Here is a 16,952-nt window from a genome sequence, read left to right on the forward strand (position 1 = left end):
CACCCTCGGGGTAGCACTGCCGCCATTCCCACCTCTGCTGCTAACCTGGGCAGTGGGGATGATGGTACTGACCTGCAAGGCTGTAGGGAGAAGCAAAGGATGGGAATGTATGCTGTGCTGTGTCTGCTTTTGTAGGGCCGAGGTGGTGGTGGGGGTGTCCGATGCCCTTCCCCTGCATTGAAGGCCCTTCCTCTGCATCGGGGCTCACAGCCTGGTCCGGTCAGGGTGACCCTGCCTGAGTGCATTGTCACCTGGTGCAACACCTCCTGTGTCCCTCCACACCCCAGCCACCGCTGCCTCAGGATTGCGTTTCTCCAGTGGCCTTCAGTGGACATTTATTGAATGCCAACTGAATGCATTCATCAGGGTCTAGTCTTCGACTGGCACGTGGGTGCCAGTTCCACCAGCATGAACATGAGCGTCTTTTTCATGTCTGGATGGCAGGAGGTCCCCTCTTGGAGCTCGTGCACGTGGTGAATGTGGGATGACGACGGCACAGCAGAGCGTGTGTTTGGACACAGTGTGCGCATGTGCCTGAGATGTGAACACCCAGTAGGTGACAAAGTTCAGTGTCAGCAGCAGCCCACGGCCTCCAGCTAGAGCTGCCTTGCCTTCCTGGGGCCCCTCCACCACCGAAAGTGGCCACGGTTCCATCCGGCGCATTTGTGCAGCTTCAAGTGAACTCGGCTACAGATCCTATCCTCTCTCATGTTTCTCAGTTGAGATAAAATTCGAGTAATGTAAAATTCACCGTGTTAACCTTTTTGAAGTGTACAGGAATCCAGTGGCTTGTTCACACAGCGGGGGTGGGGGGCACTGTGCTCTTCTTCCCATGGCCCCCATAACTGAGCGCATGGTGCTGGGGACCTGTCCAAGTCGTCAGGGGTGCATCCTCCCTCTTTGGTACGGCTGCACGGTGCTCCCAAGGGTGGCTGGTTGCAGGCTGTTTATCCTGGTCTCTCGGCAGACGTGCCACTTATTTCCGGGCTCTATTACGGTGTCATAGGAAACGACTTTGGACATCCATCACTCTATATGCACAAGGACCTCTATAGAATAGCTCCCCGGGAGTGGCATCGCTGGGCCAGGGTGTCAACAGACTGTGGTTTTGTTAGCTGTTGGGCATTGGCTTCACTGTGGGTGTATCTCCATACCCTCACCAGGAGCGTGCCTAAGGTCCTGGAAGGAGGCTCCTTCTGGAGCTCCTTCTGCTGGTCGTTCTATATGCCCAGCACTGGCATCCTTCCAGGTACAGGTAGAGTGACACCAGGGCCCTCTGGGGCTTGTCTGGTGGGAGGTCTTCATCTTCATGACATGCCCTCCTCCAAGAACAGTCCAGCTGTTGGGGTGTGAAATCTGCTGAGGCCTCCCTCCATCATCCCCCAGGGCAGGTGAGGATGCTGGGGCTCAGGGCAGGGAAGCTGCCTTCCGGCCTCACACAAGGGCTGGCCAGCAAGCTGCCATCTCATGGATGTGCCCTGGCCACCAGCCCCGGGAGCCTCCAGGAGGGAGGCCATCCTGATGTCCCTTACCTTCCCTCACCACCCGTTATAAATCAGCCTCCTGGTCCGGCGTGGGATGTTTGTGTGGCCGCCGAGCCTGTGCCGAGAGTCACATCCCACCTATGGGGCCAAGTCACAGGCCTCATTCCCTATAATTCGCCTGCGTCCTGTCCCTCTGGGGCCTGGGGTGGGGGCAGGGCATCTCCTGAGAACAGGTGCAGCTGCAGAGCTCTTACGCTTGCAGAAGACAAACTGGTCCATTTCCCTGATTGCTGTATTTGGGTCATTTCTCTTTCAAGGAATGGAATAAAAGTGATTCCCTCTAAAGAGTTTGGTAATCAGCCCTCCCCGCACCGTGCCCCATCCCCCCGCCCCAGGATCACAACTGACCGTTTTTAGAGCTTTTTGATGCCCATTCTCCGCTGCACCTTTGCCTCCCAGTGAGCTTGGGAGGGATGGAGCGGGGAGTGAACCGAGGACTTGCCCAAGCAGTGGGACATGACTGGTGGGAGGGCGGTGCAGGTGAAACCAGCGGCCCAGGAAGAGCCCGTGGCTTCTCGAAGAGTCTCATCTTTTTCTGGAGCAGGACATGAGGTGCGGGGGCTGGATCAGGCCCTCACAGAGGCACACGCAGGATGGGGCCTTGGCTCCCAGATCCGGATGGAATGTATCCCTTTATGTGCATGCGTGTTCCCATCTCTCCGACACGTAGTATGCGAAGGTCCCCCAGCGTGGGTGGCCTTCCACCCCTTCTGTGCGTGAACGTGTGTTTCCGGACCGTGAAACACATCTTGGCGGTGCTCTTCTGAGCATCCTGGAAGCCTGAGTGTGGAGAGAATGTCATCATCGACGGGCCCAAGGGACAGTGGGTGCCTGTGGCTACTGGGACCCTGGCTGCTGCTTCTCCGTGGATCCTCGTGCCCGCCACAGCAAGCGATAAGACCATTTGTTGAATGAATACTCAACGTCACCATAAAACATCTTATTTTCTGCCTTGTTCATTGGCCTCCATTTTCTCTTCCTAATACTTGATGCCTCATGTATTTTACATGATGCCATGTGGAAGTGCCAGCTGTGTGACCTTGGGGCCATTGTTTTATGGCACTGTTCCTCTGTGTGTTCGTCCATGTAATTGGGACAGTTGGTGCGTGGTAGCAGACCCTGACCTTCCCATCCTTAGCATCCCTCCCTTGCATCGTGGAGACCAAGGATGGGGGTCCACAGGTGCCCTGGTCTGGAGTCCTCCCCTCTCTGGGCCTCAGTCCTAGGTGGGCTCCTAAGCCCATGCATTCTGGTGTTCTGAGGGGACAAGATGTTGTGCATGGTCTAGCATCAACTTCCACACCTGCGAAAGTGGACAGGTGAGGTGGGGAAGGGAGAGGCCACACCAGGACTCATTCCTGGCTCTTTGGAGCTGGAGTGTTGCTGATTAATCACTGAGCAGTTATTTATCAGACCCTCACTATGTGCTGGCACTTGGCTAGGCTCGGGAAAATGTGCCTATAGAGGCGGACTTGGTTCCTGCCCTCTTGGAGCTCATAGCCTGGGGTGGCTGGGGAGGCTTCAGGAGGAAGGGGTTTTAAGAAAGAGCAAGAGGGAGGCAGAGCAGAGGGGCAGAAAGTGGTAATTCCAGGAACCAGCATGTGCAAAAGCCCTGGGGTGACTGAGAGTCATGGCGGTGAGTGTGTGTCTGAAGTTGGCGTGTGTTTGTTGTTGGTCAACAGGAGACAGGTCAACTGTGTGAGGATGGAGAGGATGGGGCTGTCCTGAGTGATAGGAGGAGATACAGCTCCCGATGGGGGTGAATAGATGCAGACCCAGGCCTTTCTGGGGACAAGGATATGCCAGTGTGGCTTCTTAAACATTAATGTTAGAACACAGATTCTGAGCCAGCAGGTCTGGGGTGGGGCCTCACCCAGCTTCTGCATTTCTAGGTGCTCCAGGGAAATGTGCGTGGTTGGTTGCAGACCCCACTATGAGCAGCAGGGACCTCGGCTCGCCCTGTCACGGGCCGGCCCTGTCCTGACTGGCCTGGGGGGCATCAGTGTGCAGGGGGCCTCCTGGGGCCTCACGGGCCTGACCCTCATGGATCCCCTCTGCATTTCCCCTGTTTCTGATGGGAAGTCCATTTTCAGAGTTCACCATAGAGCCCAAACGCTTGCTGCCGCTGTGTATATGAGTGTGTGCAGTGTGCTCATTGATTGACAGTTGGATTGAGCCTGAGTATTTAATACTTTTTTGGGATTATTCTTGAGCCCTTGGAAGGCACAGGACTCAGTGATCCACCCACACGAGGGACTCGTGTCTCCACTCATGACCACATGACCAAGTGGAGCCTGGCTGCCTGCTGACCACGGGCAGAGACCTGGCATTTCATAGGAGGCCCCAGAACCTCAATCGGAGCCGCTGTTGTAAGCCCCCCCCCCCCCCCGCCCCCAGGATACAGAAATAGCTGACCTAGAAACGTGCCGTAGCAGCTCACGGAGAGAGGGCCTAGGCCCCGGGGTATCTGTGCTCTGATTTCTGGCCTAAGCCCGAGTGGGTGGACAATCACCCTTCCAGCAGACTTGTGAGGTCCTACCTGAGTCCACTCTGATTCACAGATAGGGAAACCGAGACTCAGGCAGCCAGGGTCGTCCCCACGCACTGCACCCTCTGTTCTGTTTGATTTCGTAAGAGAGGTGGTGCCACCAAGGCACCTAGTGAGGACAGATGCCGTTTGCAGGTGGAGATGTTCATTATCATGCCGTTGGCCTCCAGCAACCCTGGGTACCAAGACTCCCCTGAGCGAGCCTCCTCTCAGACTGGCAGGTCTGCTGATGCCACTTAAGGGTCCTCTGCCGGTTGATGTGATTTCCTCCAACCGCATGGCTGTTTCCATGAGCCTCTTGCAGGATCTTGGAGGACAGACCCGGTGCCTTGTTTCTAAGTGGTTTGTATAGGCTCTTTGCTGAGCAGAGGAGTGAAGGTCACGTTGGATGTCCCAGGGGCAGCGACGTACCATTGGGGGTTGGAATTGACTTGTGGCATGGGCAGGTGGGCAGGAGGCAGGCTGGTGGTGGTCGAGGCGGAGGCCCTGCTACCCGCAGAGGGTCTCTGCATGAGTCAGGGGAGAGAGCCCTGGGCTGCCTCTCCACGGAGGAGCAGGCTGGTGGGGCCCACGGCTCCTGTCCCTGGAAGCCACCCCAGGGCCATGGATAGGGATCTCTGGGGACTAGGCCTGTCCTTGTGAACATCCTTCCTTTTTTCGAATGTGTTTCTCCATTTCTAAAGGCAGGTGTTGGATGAAGCCATCCTAAGTTCCCATGGGCTCCTTCCAGCCCCCGACCTTGGCCTGTCCTCCTGCTTCCCTATCCAGGGAGATGAGATTTAACGGGCTCAGTAGAACTGGGTGTCCTGCAGACACTCTCTCCAGCACCTCGAGAGGCAAGAGGGGGGCTCTGACTGGGGAATGTCAGGCCCAGCTACGCTCTTCATAGGGTCCGATGCATCATGAAAACATAGGGCTCCCTTGTTTAAACATTTTTAGGAATTTCAAGATAGGGACAGCAGAGCATTAAATCAAGCGCAGGCTGTCCTGAGTCGGTGGGGGGGGGGGGAACGGGGGGCTGCTCAGGTCACACATCAGCCCCCTGTCCCTGGTTGCTTGCGTCATGCAGCAGTTGGGGACATCTCATATGTGCTCTCCCTGGGAGGGGAGTGGGCTCACCCCACCAGAGTCCTGGAGCTTCCTCTCCTGAAGGTTGGACAGGCATCTCTGTGAATGAGCTGTGGGCCCCAAGAATGGGGTGTGTTCTTTCCCCTCGGGCAGTGTTTGCAGGCGTCAGAGGGCGAGGGTGGTCCAGACAGGGGGGCTCTGAGGGTTCCGGCAGCTGGGGTAGCAGGGGTTGGCTGCGATTGGCTGTGGCGATGGCCTGAAGGACAGATACCGTCTCCTTCCTGGATCTGCGTCTGGGCAGGGATATTCATTCACTCCCTGGACGAGTACTAGTGAACTATTGCTCTGCCCTGAGCCCTGGGAATCTAGGGTGGAGCAAAGCAGACCACGTCCCCTCCTTGAAGGAGCGAGCCCACAGCCCAGCAGCCTCAGGATGAGCAGGTCTGGGGAGTCCAGAGACCTTGGCTTCTCTCTTGGGGTCACGGGTTGGCTGGACCTAAGTGACACTGCCTCCAGGGCGTCGGGACAGTGCCCCCATCGTGATCCCACCCACCTCCAGGGCCTGGGGGGCTGGAAGTAAGAAAAGGAGGTGCAGGGGTGCCGTGGGACCCTAGGGACCCCTCCCCCCTCTGCAGGGGTGGTTCCCTATCCTTGTTTTCTCCCTGGACATTCCTGACTCTCTGGAAGGAGTCGTGTGGACGGTGGGTGCAGGCAGCCTCTAGGTGGGAGGAAACTGCTGGCGACGGCCAGGATACAGAAGCCCCACCCAGCTCCCGTTCCAGATTTTTCTCCCACCCGGATCAAAGCGCCCCAGCACTTGCAGTAACATGCCAACCGCTGGAAAAGCGTTCCTGGGATATTTCATTTCCAAAGCTGTGAGCTGAGGATCCCCAGAAGGGCAGGCCGTACTTTTTAGTTCTTTGAAACAACGTTCAAAAAGTAATGAAAACGTGGGGCCCTTGTTCAAACACTTGTGAGAATTTCAGCGCGGTGTCAGCGGCGCAGATGGTGGAGCCCGGCCTCAGCCTGGCGGCTCGGAGCCCGGGCCCAGGACGCGTTCCCCGGGCTCCCACGGCCGCTGGCTGGGAGCTTGCAGGCTCTGTTCTCCCGCACGCAGTGCTGGTGCTCACTCTGCTTTAGTTCCTTTCTCTGTCGTGGGGATGATGACAGGAGCTGCCCCGTGGGTCCCAGGTGTAAAGAAGGTTGATGTGCGTGAACTGAATCACCTGGTGCAGCATGTGGGTCGGGGACAGAGCTGACACCAGTGCATGTGAGCGAGAGCGTGGCCCCTTCTGGGTCGCTGCTGGCTCCGGCATCCTGGCCGTCACGGAGGGAGCTGGGTATCGCTTCCTCGCTCTGTAGGGTGGGGAACGGAGGTACGCTGGGCTTGGAGGGGCCGGCCCCAAAGCAGAGGGCTCCTTCTGTGGCCAGCTGCAGAGTTAAGGGTGCCTGCCAGGCTCCCCCAGGGCTGACCCGTCTCGGGTGGCTCCTTGTCTGAGCTCCGGGCAAGGACGGCCCCGGTCCCTGGCCTCTGGAGCCCAAACTCATTCAGCTTCATGGGTTAAGGTCGTACCAGCAGAGTGATTCTGTCCCCTTGCACAAAGAATGGGCAACAATGTGTACTCGTGTTGGCAGAGAGTGGCTTGCAAGTGGATGGCCAGAGCAGGGGCCAGGGTCCTGGCTTGGGGCACACACCTCTCCTGGCTTCATTGCCCTGGTCACGTTAGACCGCAGGAGCTGTGCCTGGCACTATTCCCTCCCGCAAAGGGCTTGTTATCAAGTGATAGAAACAGGCCTCATGAGTGGTGCTAGAGGGGAGACCGCAGGGTCTGGGGAAGTGTGGGGGGCACTGAACCAGGGGAGGGACCTGGGAGGCTTCCTGGAAGTGACGTCAGTTAGACTAAGGTCTGAGAATTGCTTAGAATCATCCAAGGAATCAAGGATTATGGCGGGAAGAGGATCCCAAGATGAGGAACAGCTTGTGCAAAGGCCCTGTGGAGTTGGTGTTCAGAGTGACTGGGGTGGGCATGAGTGGAGAGCCCTGCCCAGAAGGGGATGGGAGGGGCACTGGTCCTACTGGGAGATGGACCACAGGGCAGAGAGAGTTCCAGCAGCAGAAGCCCCTGGACAAGGAGCTCAGCCCGCAGGAGGACCCGAGTACCACGTGAGGGGGTGAGCTCCCCACCCCTTGAGGTGTGTGGGCAAGGCTCAGACAGCTGGGGCTTGCTAAGGATGTTGGGTGGAGGATTTCACCCTGGATGGGCTGGATGAAACAGCCTTTGAGGTCCCTTCCAGCTGTCACACTCTGGCTCCTCGAAATCCCCTCTGGGAGCGGCGAGACTATAAAATATAAATCAATAGGTTAAAAATACGCTTGTCTCCTGCACGTCCAGGCCCTGTCACTCCGCCTGTCTCCCTCGGCCTTCAGAGGATTCCTGCGCGGTTCGGGCAGCCCGAGAGCTGGCAGGAGAAAATTGCTTTGTTCCCGAGCAAGGCGGGGCCCTCGCGCCTCCGCGGACAGGGAGGCCTTGGGTTTGTTTTTGATCATCGCTGCCTCCTGCACGCATGCTGTCCGGTCCCGGTGGCGTCCCCTCCTCCTGCCTTCCCTGGTGATCACAGCACCAGGGGGATCAGCCAGGCCAGGCCAGGGGGCTGGGGGGCAGCTGCGCCCCCAAGACCGAGAGTGGAGGAGGTTGTGCTGTCGGCAAGAGACCAAACTCAGGGACGGCCAGTGTGGTGACCCCAGATTAGCCAGGCTCAGGGCTCTGCTGGGAGCAAGGGGGTGTTCCCCGGTTACCTCCCGGGGTTCCCATGGCAACGGGAGTGTTAGGAGCTGCTAATAGGGATTGGCAGCAGTGAAATGAAATTTGATGTTCAGGGAAAATGCATTGGCTTGTGAAGTAATTGGGGAGAAGGCGTTTTTTCCCGCTGGGCAGGCAAATCCTCATGTCCTTTCTGTGCATTGGGAGAACTTTTGGGTGCTCTTGAACACATTTATTTTCATTAGTAGGAACAGATTTCTGCAGGGGCGTGAGATGAAACAGGCTTTGTTAGCGTGAGGCCTGGGGAGTGTGCCGAGGATGGGGTGCGGGTATCCAGCTGTCCTCGGCCCTACCAGGCCCCGCTGTCACGGGCTGGGCCTCAGCTTGGTCTCCCCGTCCCCGTCTTCAGAAGCCTCATCAGATGCATTCTCTGCCCAGCCTGGGGCCACCCCTTGGCTGTCCCTTTGGCCACAGTTTGTGATGGCCCAGAGCTGGGTTTGAATGTTTCATTCTGAGGGGTGGCTACCGGATGGACCTGGCTGGATTGGGATGTTCCCAAAGTCACCGTAAAGAGCGGAGTGGGGTTTCAGAGCAGAAACAAGTCTTGTGTCTATAGGCGCTCTGCTGCAGGGAGGCTGGAGCCCCCTCCCCGGCCCCCAGGGAGGCCTACAGAAAGACCCGGCCAGCTGATGCTCTACATGACACCCCAAATCCTGGGGGCGGCAGTGGCAGCGTCATCATATCCCTCTCTCAGAGCCTTGAAACTCACTGGTTTCTCTTTTTCTGTCGCTACCACAGGTGATCTTGATCCTGACGAAGTATTACCATGCAGACATGGGGAAAGTTCTGGAAAGTTCTCTGTGGCGGTAAGTCACCCTGAACGTGGGTTTTTTTCTCCTTATGCACCCATATGTCTCCCAGGGCTGAGGGCCGAGACTCCCTCTCCCCACTCAGCAACACCCAGTTGGAGCACCCCTGTGAGTTGACATTCTTACAACTTCCCTTTGGCTACAAAATGCGTGTCGGAGACATGGAGCGTGATCAAGGATTTCATCAGTGGGCACACACACAGCTCCGGAGAAGAGACTGCCCTTCAGAAAGCTTCTTGGCCTTCTTTTCTTTCTGGTTTTCCTCCCCTCTTCCTTTTCTCCTCCCCGGAGGAAGAGGGTTTGCATTGAGAATTCAGGTCAGCACACAAATACCCTCGCGCGCGTGCCCCGGACTTCAGACACAGCTCCTGGGGTCCACCAAATACGCCAATTCCCCTCATTGTCCAGATGTGTCTCTTTCTTCCTGGCTCAGATGCAGAGCTTGGTAAATAAATAACCCACCGGTGATGGGGGGCTCTCTTTCTTTGTGAGATGTGAATTCAGCCCAAGGACATGAAGTAGCCCCTGTGATATCTTAAATGAGGTGGGAGAGAAGAAGTTTTGGAGAAATCATTTGGGTTGCTATTGTCTCCCATATTTACACCTGCTCTCCCAGGAAGGGGGAAGGGCGGCTCTCAGCCTCTTGGGCTGTCATTTCAAAGCTTTTCTGGGGCGAGGATCCTGTTTCCTCCAAGCGCCTCTCACCGCTCCCACATTTGCTGGGCATTGAGCCCTTTTGGTTTTCAAGATATGTTTCTCAGGTAATAATTAATTCACTTTTCTATTTGGAATCTATTTAAAAAAAAAAAAAAAACAACGCCCAAACCTGCTCATCAGGACTCCTGTTTGTGTGCAGCCTCCCTTGAGTTGATTTTTGGCTTTTGGCTTTGCTTCCAGGGCAGGGGCTTGAGGATTGATTCTGTTGGTTCTTGTTGGGGATTTCTGCAAAGCATTGGGCAGGTGTTGAAATGACACCTCAGGCTGGATCCTTTCCTTGTTGTTCCAGGGATGGGGTCACCTTGGGGGCCAACTGGCTTGGTCACTGGTGGTGCTGATGGCACCACATCTGGGGACTAAGCCACCCATCTGCCTTGCAGTTTTTCTTACCCCTCTAGCCTGAGCGCCTTTGCTAGCTGGCTCCTCTGGGCAGTGGATTTGCGGGTTTACCCTGCAGACTCCCCAGCCTGGCCCCTCGTGCCCCCAGATCCCCTTCCAGCCTCAGGGAAAGGAGTCAACATCCTGCGAAGAAGACACATGCTGTCCTGCTATGTCCACCCCCCATTACCTCCTGCTTTGGTAGATTTTCATCTTGCGCCTTGGAGCAACTCACCCAACCAAGGAGAGGTAGGAGGGCTTTGAACAATGTTGCTCAGTGTTGGGGGAGGTGCTCAGCATTTGGCATGAGCGTGGATGATGGCCTGAGCCTTAAGGTCCCAGTGACGTCTCGTTGCAGCCCTCCAAGGGTTTGTGCTCTAGGACTGGTGTCAGGGCGAGGCCCCTGGGAAGGGCGATCCCCCTTGCTAGGTGGATGGTCCCAGGACACGTCCCCCGGGCTATAAAGTGAACAGAGGCACCTGAGTCTTCTCTTCCCCAAGGCAGAATTCTGTGGCCACCTGGGTGGCCCTGCCTGCTGCATGCCAGCCAAGTCTGAAGGGTGTGTTGGGGGTAGTTTTTCCCTCCTCAGCCCCCGCTGACTGTCCAGAGTCCAGGTTTCCTCTGCTCTTTGCAGCGTCTCAGCGGGCAGCACATGGAGCAGACGGGGGTGTGGACAGTGAACCATCCTTCCCAGTGTGATCTGTACCCATGGGTCAGAGCTGTAGGGTGTACTTAGCACCTGCTGCCTATCCTCGTGGGGGACAGGCCGGGGACAGGTGGATCTGGGCCAGCCCTGTAGCACAGTGGGGGCCAGGACTTCTTGCTTATGGGCTCCAGACTCAGATTCTTGGGGTGCAAGTAGAAAAGCTGAGAGAGGGGCTGCTCCCGTGGGGGCTCCTGCTCTCCCAGAGCCTCAAGTCCTTCCCTGGCCCTGCCTGGGAGAGTGTGGCGGGCCGGGCGATGTGACCCGAAACGTCCTGAGAATGGGAATGGTTTTGATCTCGTTTTTCTCCGAAGCAAATCAACAGACTTTAATCCTCCGTGTTCTTGCTCATCACTGCATGCAGACACTTCCTTTCCTTTATTAAAAATACATGCGAAGGCATCAGTCATGTCAGGAAGGATCGCCCCTCTCCCCGTCCAGCACCGTCCCTTCCTCTGTTTATCTTTCTCACGTGGACGTATTTATACAGCAGATGTGAGTAACAGTCTCCTTCGCGCATCTGTTTCCAGTTGGGCCCCATTGGCCAGTGTCCGCGTCGGCGTGCCCCGTGGCCGCGAACTCGCCCTGGAGTGCGTCCCTTCTGACTCGGAGCCACGCCGTCGCCATAAAACCCGTAGATGTGTCTCTTTCCTCCTCCTTTAGTTCCCTGGGTGGAGAGGGAGCCCGAGGGTGAGCGGCTCCCAGCGGGCGCTCGGGTCCCTTCGGCAGGTGCTCGGGTCCCCCCTGGCAGGCAGGCCCGCACCCCTGGGCCCTACGGCCCATGGCCCCTTTCCTTGGCATCCCTTGTGCTCCTGGCGAGGGTGAGCCGCTTGTGTGTTTACCTGCCACTCACACTTTCCCCTGCGAGCATGACTGGCTCGCGCCCTCTGTATTTTGGGATCTGTGTGAGTGTCCCCAGAAATGGAAAGATTGCCACTGGTCTTGCATGGGGATGCCACCCCTCTGCCATCTGCTGCTCAAGGCCTGTGTGGATGGGGGCTGGTGGAGCCCGTGCCTGGAGCCCGCACGTATTAAAGCCACACTCAGTGGACACACCCCCAGCCTCCCAAGGATGCTCCTGTGTGGTCGCCATAAATACATTTTTAATGACAGGTATGGTATTTACAGTCTGGAAATGGTTCTCTGAAATCTAAGCTGAGTGCATTTTTAATTGTCCTACATTTCATTTTGTGGGCTGCACATCAGCATCTTCCCCCACCCCGTCCCCCTGCTCCCCCCTGGCTTCGCGGATCCAGCAGCCTGCCCCTTTGTTCAGGGTGGGGCAGTGCCCTCCTCTCAGGGGCAGGGATGCAGGGAGGCAGTGAGCCCGTCCCTGGGAGAGCCTCCCGTTGGCTTCAGAGCTGGTCTCCCCATGGACACCTTTCTTCCTGGAGCCCAAGGGCAACAGGAGGAGCATTCTGGGTCAGACCAGACTGACATCCAGTCTCTGGGAAGGTCCTGGGGCCAGTGAAGCAAAGGATGAAAGCAGCAAGAATTTGTTTTTGCACAGTCCTGGAGGTCAGCGGCTGAGATCAGGGTGTGGGCAAGGCCAGCTGCTCCTGAGGTTCTGGAGCAGGATCGCTCCTGCCTCTTCTAGCTCCCAGGGCTGAGGAGTGCCCCACCTGGGCCCGCATTTGGCTTGGTTGGAGCTATGGCAGGGCCAAGCTCTAGGAACTCCCATGTGGTGCTGCCATCCAGCCTGGGCTGGGTCCTGAGAGGCCCACTTGGTGTCACCACAGCTGAATCCCAGATGGCCAGTGAGGCTTAGCTGCCTCGTAAATGCTTTCCAGAAGGTAGATGCAAGCCACCAAGGTTTGAGCAACACACAACATGTAGATGATGGGGTTCTCCGTGGGAGGTATGTGAGGGTCACTTAGAAAGCTCTATGAACTACTGCCACTCCAGCCAGGTCTTGCAAGAAGCAGCCTGAGTGTGGAGGCTCCCTGGTAATCCTGAACGTGAGGGCAGCCCCAGGATGGGCTGAGTTAGAACATTGTCTCTCAGGTTCTGCTGGGCACTCAGGTCTCCTGATCTGTATCTCTAACAGGGGTCTGGAGACCACACTGAGTCACCAGGGGTTTGGCCCCTTAGCAGTGAGGCTTAACATCCTGTGGTGGCTTCCCCAGGCACTTGGATAAGCCACACCCCCTGGCTCTTACCCCACTCCCCATCCTGGCTCCTCCTGCTCTCCCCCAGCTCCTCAGTCTTCAGCCAGCCTGACCTGGAACCTTTGTCATGCCAAGCTGGGTCCATGTGAGGGGGCTGTGCCTGTTGGGGCTGGCTGCCTGGAGTTCACTTGGCACTGACCGTCAGGTCCTGGTCCCTTGTGGACATTTGGTCTCAGTCTGAGCCTCTGTTCTTCAAAGATACCACCCACCACTCAGTGGAAAACAGCCCTCAGACATTCTTTTCACACCTCTCCCTGAGCATGGGAGTTCCTGTGTCTTTGTCCCCTCGCCCCCCCATCCAGAACATATGGTTATTGAAGATAGAGACTGGTAGGGTCCATCTTGATGATCACTGGAGGCCTCGTACCTATCACAGATCTGCCACAGGCTGGGCATCAGATGGATGGACAGATGGATGATAAGTTGACAGATGGACATGTAGATGGATGGATGGATGGATGGATGATAAATGGACAGATGGACATGTGGATGGATGGATGGATGGATAGATGGACATATGATGGATGGATGGATGGATGGATGGATGGGTAAAGGTATGGTGATATGGTTCTTGGGAAATATTAATGTGACCTAGAAAACTCTTAAGGCTCTGTGGGGCCATCCTAGAGAATGGTGTGGAGGCCAGGAGCCCAGAGTTGGTTCTGAGGCTGTCATGCAGAGTAGGAGGGGACTGGGAGCACCCTGAGCCAGGGAGAAAGTGGACCTAGGCCCACCTTTCTATGCCCAGGCTTGCTCTGCTGTCCCAGGCCCTGGGACTGCCTGTGGCCTCACACTGAGAGTGGCTAGGGGCACAGTGATAATAAATGGCAGCCCCAGGCCCATAGACCACCTGATACCATGCCTGCACCGTCTCTGAATCAGGATGGTATGAAGGCCACACCAGCCCTACTGTTCCCCTGGCGCATATGACTTTGGGCAGGACCTTCAGCCAGAGGCAACCTCAGAAATACTGGGATGGGCCTGGGCCTCAGCTTTTCTCCCAGAGTGACTTGGTGAAATCCCCTTCCTCTGGTGGTTCTCTTCCTTCTATGCCAAATTGAATCATGAGATCTTTAGGGTATACAGGAATCCTAGAATGTACTGGGTACTGTGTGTCAGAGATAATTTAGTGCTCACCAAATAATCCAAGCATCTCCTCTCTTCCCCGGCCTCCCTGGTAGTCATTTTCGGGTCATCTGGTTAGTGTGAGCCAGTGGATGGTGAACAGGAACAGGATGGGTGAAGCCCCTGAAATGTAGGGTATTAGCTGTTATCAGAGCAGAGCCTGGGCTGGCTCAATCCCGGGTCCCTGGCTGTCACAGATGTTAATTTTTACCTCCCTGGGATCTCTATCTCTTCAAGGAATGCACTGTTACAGATTCTGATCAAGCCCGGCTCTCTCCTTCCTCTTACCATCCCCCAGACCCCACCACCGCCTCTGCTCCCCGACAGGAGACCCCGTCATCTTGATATTGGTGTGGATCATCACGGAGTGTGCTTTATATGTTAAGTACACATGTGTGTGTCTGTCCACAACCGAAGTGTTCTGCTGTTTAGCATGTTTTAAATATTGATGTAAATGGCATCATGCTGCCTTTTGAAATTTGATTTATACTCCTAACTTGATTTTGATAATTTATTGGTGTAGCACAACGTAAGCCGGCCGATCTATGCATCCCCCTGCGTGAGAGCCTAAGGGCTTTTATCTTCCCAGATCTTGTTATTCCCATCAGAGCTGCAGTGAGCGTCCATACCTATCTCCAGCTTCCTCCTCCCCTCCCTGTTGCCTGCTCTCTGTGGAATGATTCCCACCCGGCATCTCTAGAAGCTTCAGACTTCTTATGTCTGCACTCACTGCAGTCCAGTATTGTTTTATTTTGCATCTTTGTGATTCTTTGTTGAGACTGAACATACTTTCCTTTGTTTGTTGGCTATTCACATTTCCTCTCCTGGGATTTACCTGTTTGTATTTTACATCTTTTTCTTTTGGGTTGCTCAACTTTTTCTTAAACTCTGCATCTCTACTGCAAATAGCCCAGATGCTCGCCAAGACCCTTGATTTTAAGAGGCACATCCTCTGAGTGTGTCTTGAGCTCCCAGAATGTGCTGTTCATTCTTTCTCAACAGCTTCTTCTTCTTTTTTCATAAAATGTTATTTATTTGAGAAAGAGCGAGAGGGAGGGAGAGAGCTCCAGTGGGAAGGCGAGGGAGAAGCAGACTCCCTATTGAGCAGAGAGCCCAACATGGGGATTGATCCCAGGACCCTGGGATCTTAACTCAAGCTGAAGGCAGATGTTTAACCTACTGAGCCACCCAGGCCCCCCTTTCCCAACAGCTTCTAAGAATGGTTCCTCTTACAAATGTTTTTTGTATTATTTTGTGTGCAATTTTTAGAAGAATATTTCTGTGGGATGCTTTATTAGTCAGCTAGGGTGACTGTCATGCTGTTTAACAAGTCCCCCCAAATGCAGTGGAATGGACTGAATACTTATTCTCACACCCCTGGGTCAACTGATTTGGCTGCCTTAGAGGGGTCATGTGTGGGCATTTCTGCTCAGGCTGCGGGCTGGCAGGCATGGGCTGCTGTATTTGTATTTCTTCTGGGACCCAAGCTAACGGGACAGAGGCCATCAGGGCACATCCTTTGCATGCACCACACAATAGCTCAAGAACCACACTAACCGCACAAGCACATTTAAGGCCTCTGCTCACCTCACATTTGCTAGAATTCCATTGACCAAAGCAACTCACAGGATCCAACCCAACACCAATGGGGGAGGGGAAATGAGCAGTCACTGTTTGCTGAACGACAATTTAGGTGTCCCCCAGGTCAGAGGTGTTTCCAGAAAATACATGTGGTCATATATGTTTGGTAAACATTCTTAGGTTGCAAATCAACCAAGTTTCTTTGCGGTAGGACTTTGGGAGCCTCTGACACAGAACGCACATCATACGTCTCCAGGAGAAGCTTGGGCTTCATTTCTCCATCTCGTCTGAGACCATAATCTTTCATTTTGATTTTATTTGAATATTATTTCATGTTAGATTTAAATTAAATTGGGACTGCTGGGTGGATCAGTGGTTGAGTATCTGCCCTCGGCCCAGGGCATGATCCTGGAGTCCCGGGGTTAAGTCCCTCATCGGACTCCCCACAGGGAGCCTGCTTCTCCCTCTGCCTGTGTCTCTGCCTCTCTCTGTGTGTCTCATGAATAAATAACAATCTTTTAAAAAATAAATTTAAATTAAATTAATTTTAATTCTACTTTACTGATACATTTTAATATTTATGTATTATTTTATTTTTGTTCTGCTGAGCATTTCCCAGGATTGCTTTCCTTGGAACACACTTTGGGAAGCTCCGTTTCATAGATTTTGTATTCTGGGAGAGCTGGCATTTGAGATTTTTCAGATCACTTCTGTTTATGTATCACGTTACTGTGTTATTATGCCATCCTATTTAAAATCAGATTTAGTTCTGTGGTCCTATGATGTCTCCCCCTCCTCCCTGTCTCTCCATTTTTAATAGATTAGAATTTTAGCATTCCGGGTTGTAAATGCAGGGTCTGAGGAGCTTGAGCAGTGAACCACAGCCGTCCAAGGAGCTCTCAATGAGCACTAAATCTAAGCAAAATCAGGTCCTTCCCTGTAGAGGTGGATGACAGCCAGGGATGGGGACATCCACTTGGCTTAACCGACCTAGGACGAGGTGGACAGAGACGGTGTGCAGAGCAAATCCCAAGCAGTCCCTTGGGGCCCCAAGTGCCAGGGCAAACAAAGACCCGCTGTGCCCATATGGTCCTTCTAGGGCTTGTAGCTACGGTCTCCAGTGGGAGAATGACAAAGACAGGATGTGCTTTGCCCTTGGGCAGCCTGGGAAGAGTGGGGATTTTGGAGAGACAGTCTTAGACCTCAGTGGGCTTTACCTTGAGGTTAACCTCGGCCTGGCAGCTGCGTGGTCTGTGCCCCACAGAGATCACACATCTGTTTGGGTTCCAAGACTTGCCTGCCTCGCATCCTCTCATATTCTGAGCAGGAGATGGTGACAGTGTAGACCTCACAGGCTGTTATGGCAAGGATGGCAGCTAATGTATGGACGCTTGGCACTTAGTAGGTGTCAGACCTGCTTCTTTCTTCTCTGGGGAGCTTTTTATCCCTCCCCGGCTGGCCTCTCTCCTCATTTGCTTCAGCATCACCA

General features: G+C 54.9%; 1 protein-coding gene across 5 annotated transcripts in view; it reads left to right on the forward strand.

Moving 5' to 3' along the window:
• Positions 1-16,952, forward strand: part of SORCS2 (sortilin related VPS10 domain containing receptor 2) — a 458,191-nt gene that overhangs the window by 172,396 nt on the left and 268,843 nt on the right. For all 5 annotated transcript variants that reach the window (XM_072737571.1, XM_025999725.2, XM_072737570.1 and 2 more), the window contains one exon: positions 8,721-8,788. In XM_072737571.1, the coding sequence (XP_072593672.1) occupies positions 8,721-8,788 (68 nt within the window). The remainder of the gene's footprint in view (positions 1-8,720; positions 8,789-16,952) is intronic.

The sequence above is a fragment of the Vulpes vulpes genome, chromosome 14, assembly GCF_048418805.1.
Source record: "Vulpes vulpes isolate BD-2025 chromosome 14, VulVul3, whole genome shotgun sequence".
NCBI lineage: Eukaryota > Metazoa > Chordata > Mammalia > Carnivora > Canidae > Vulpes > Vulpes vulpes.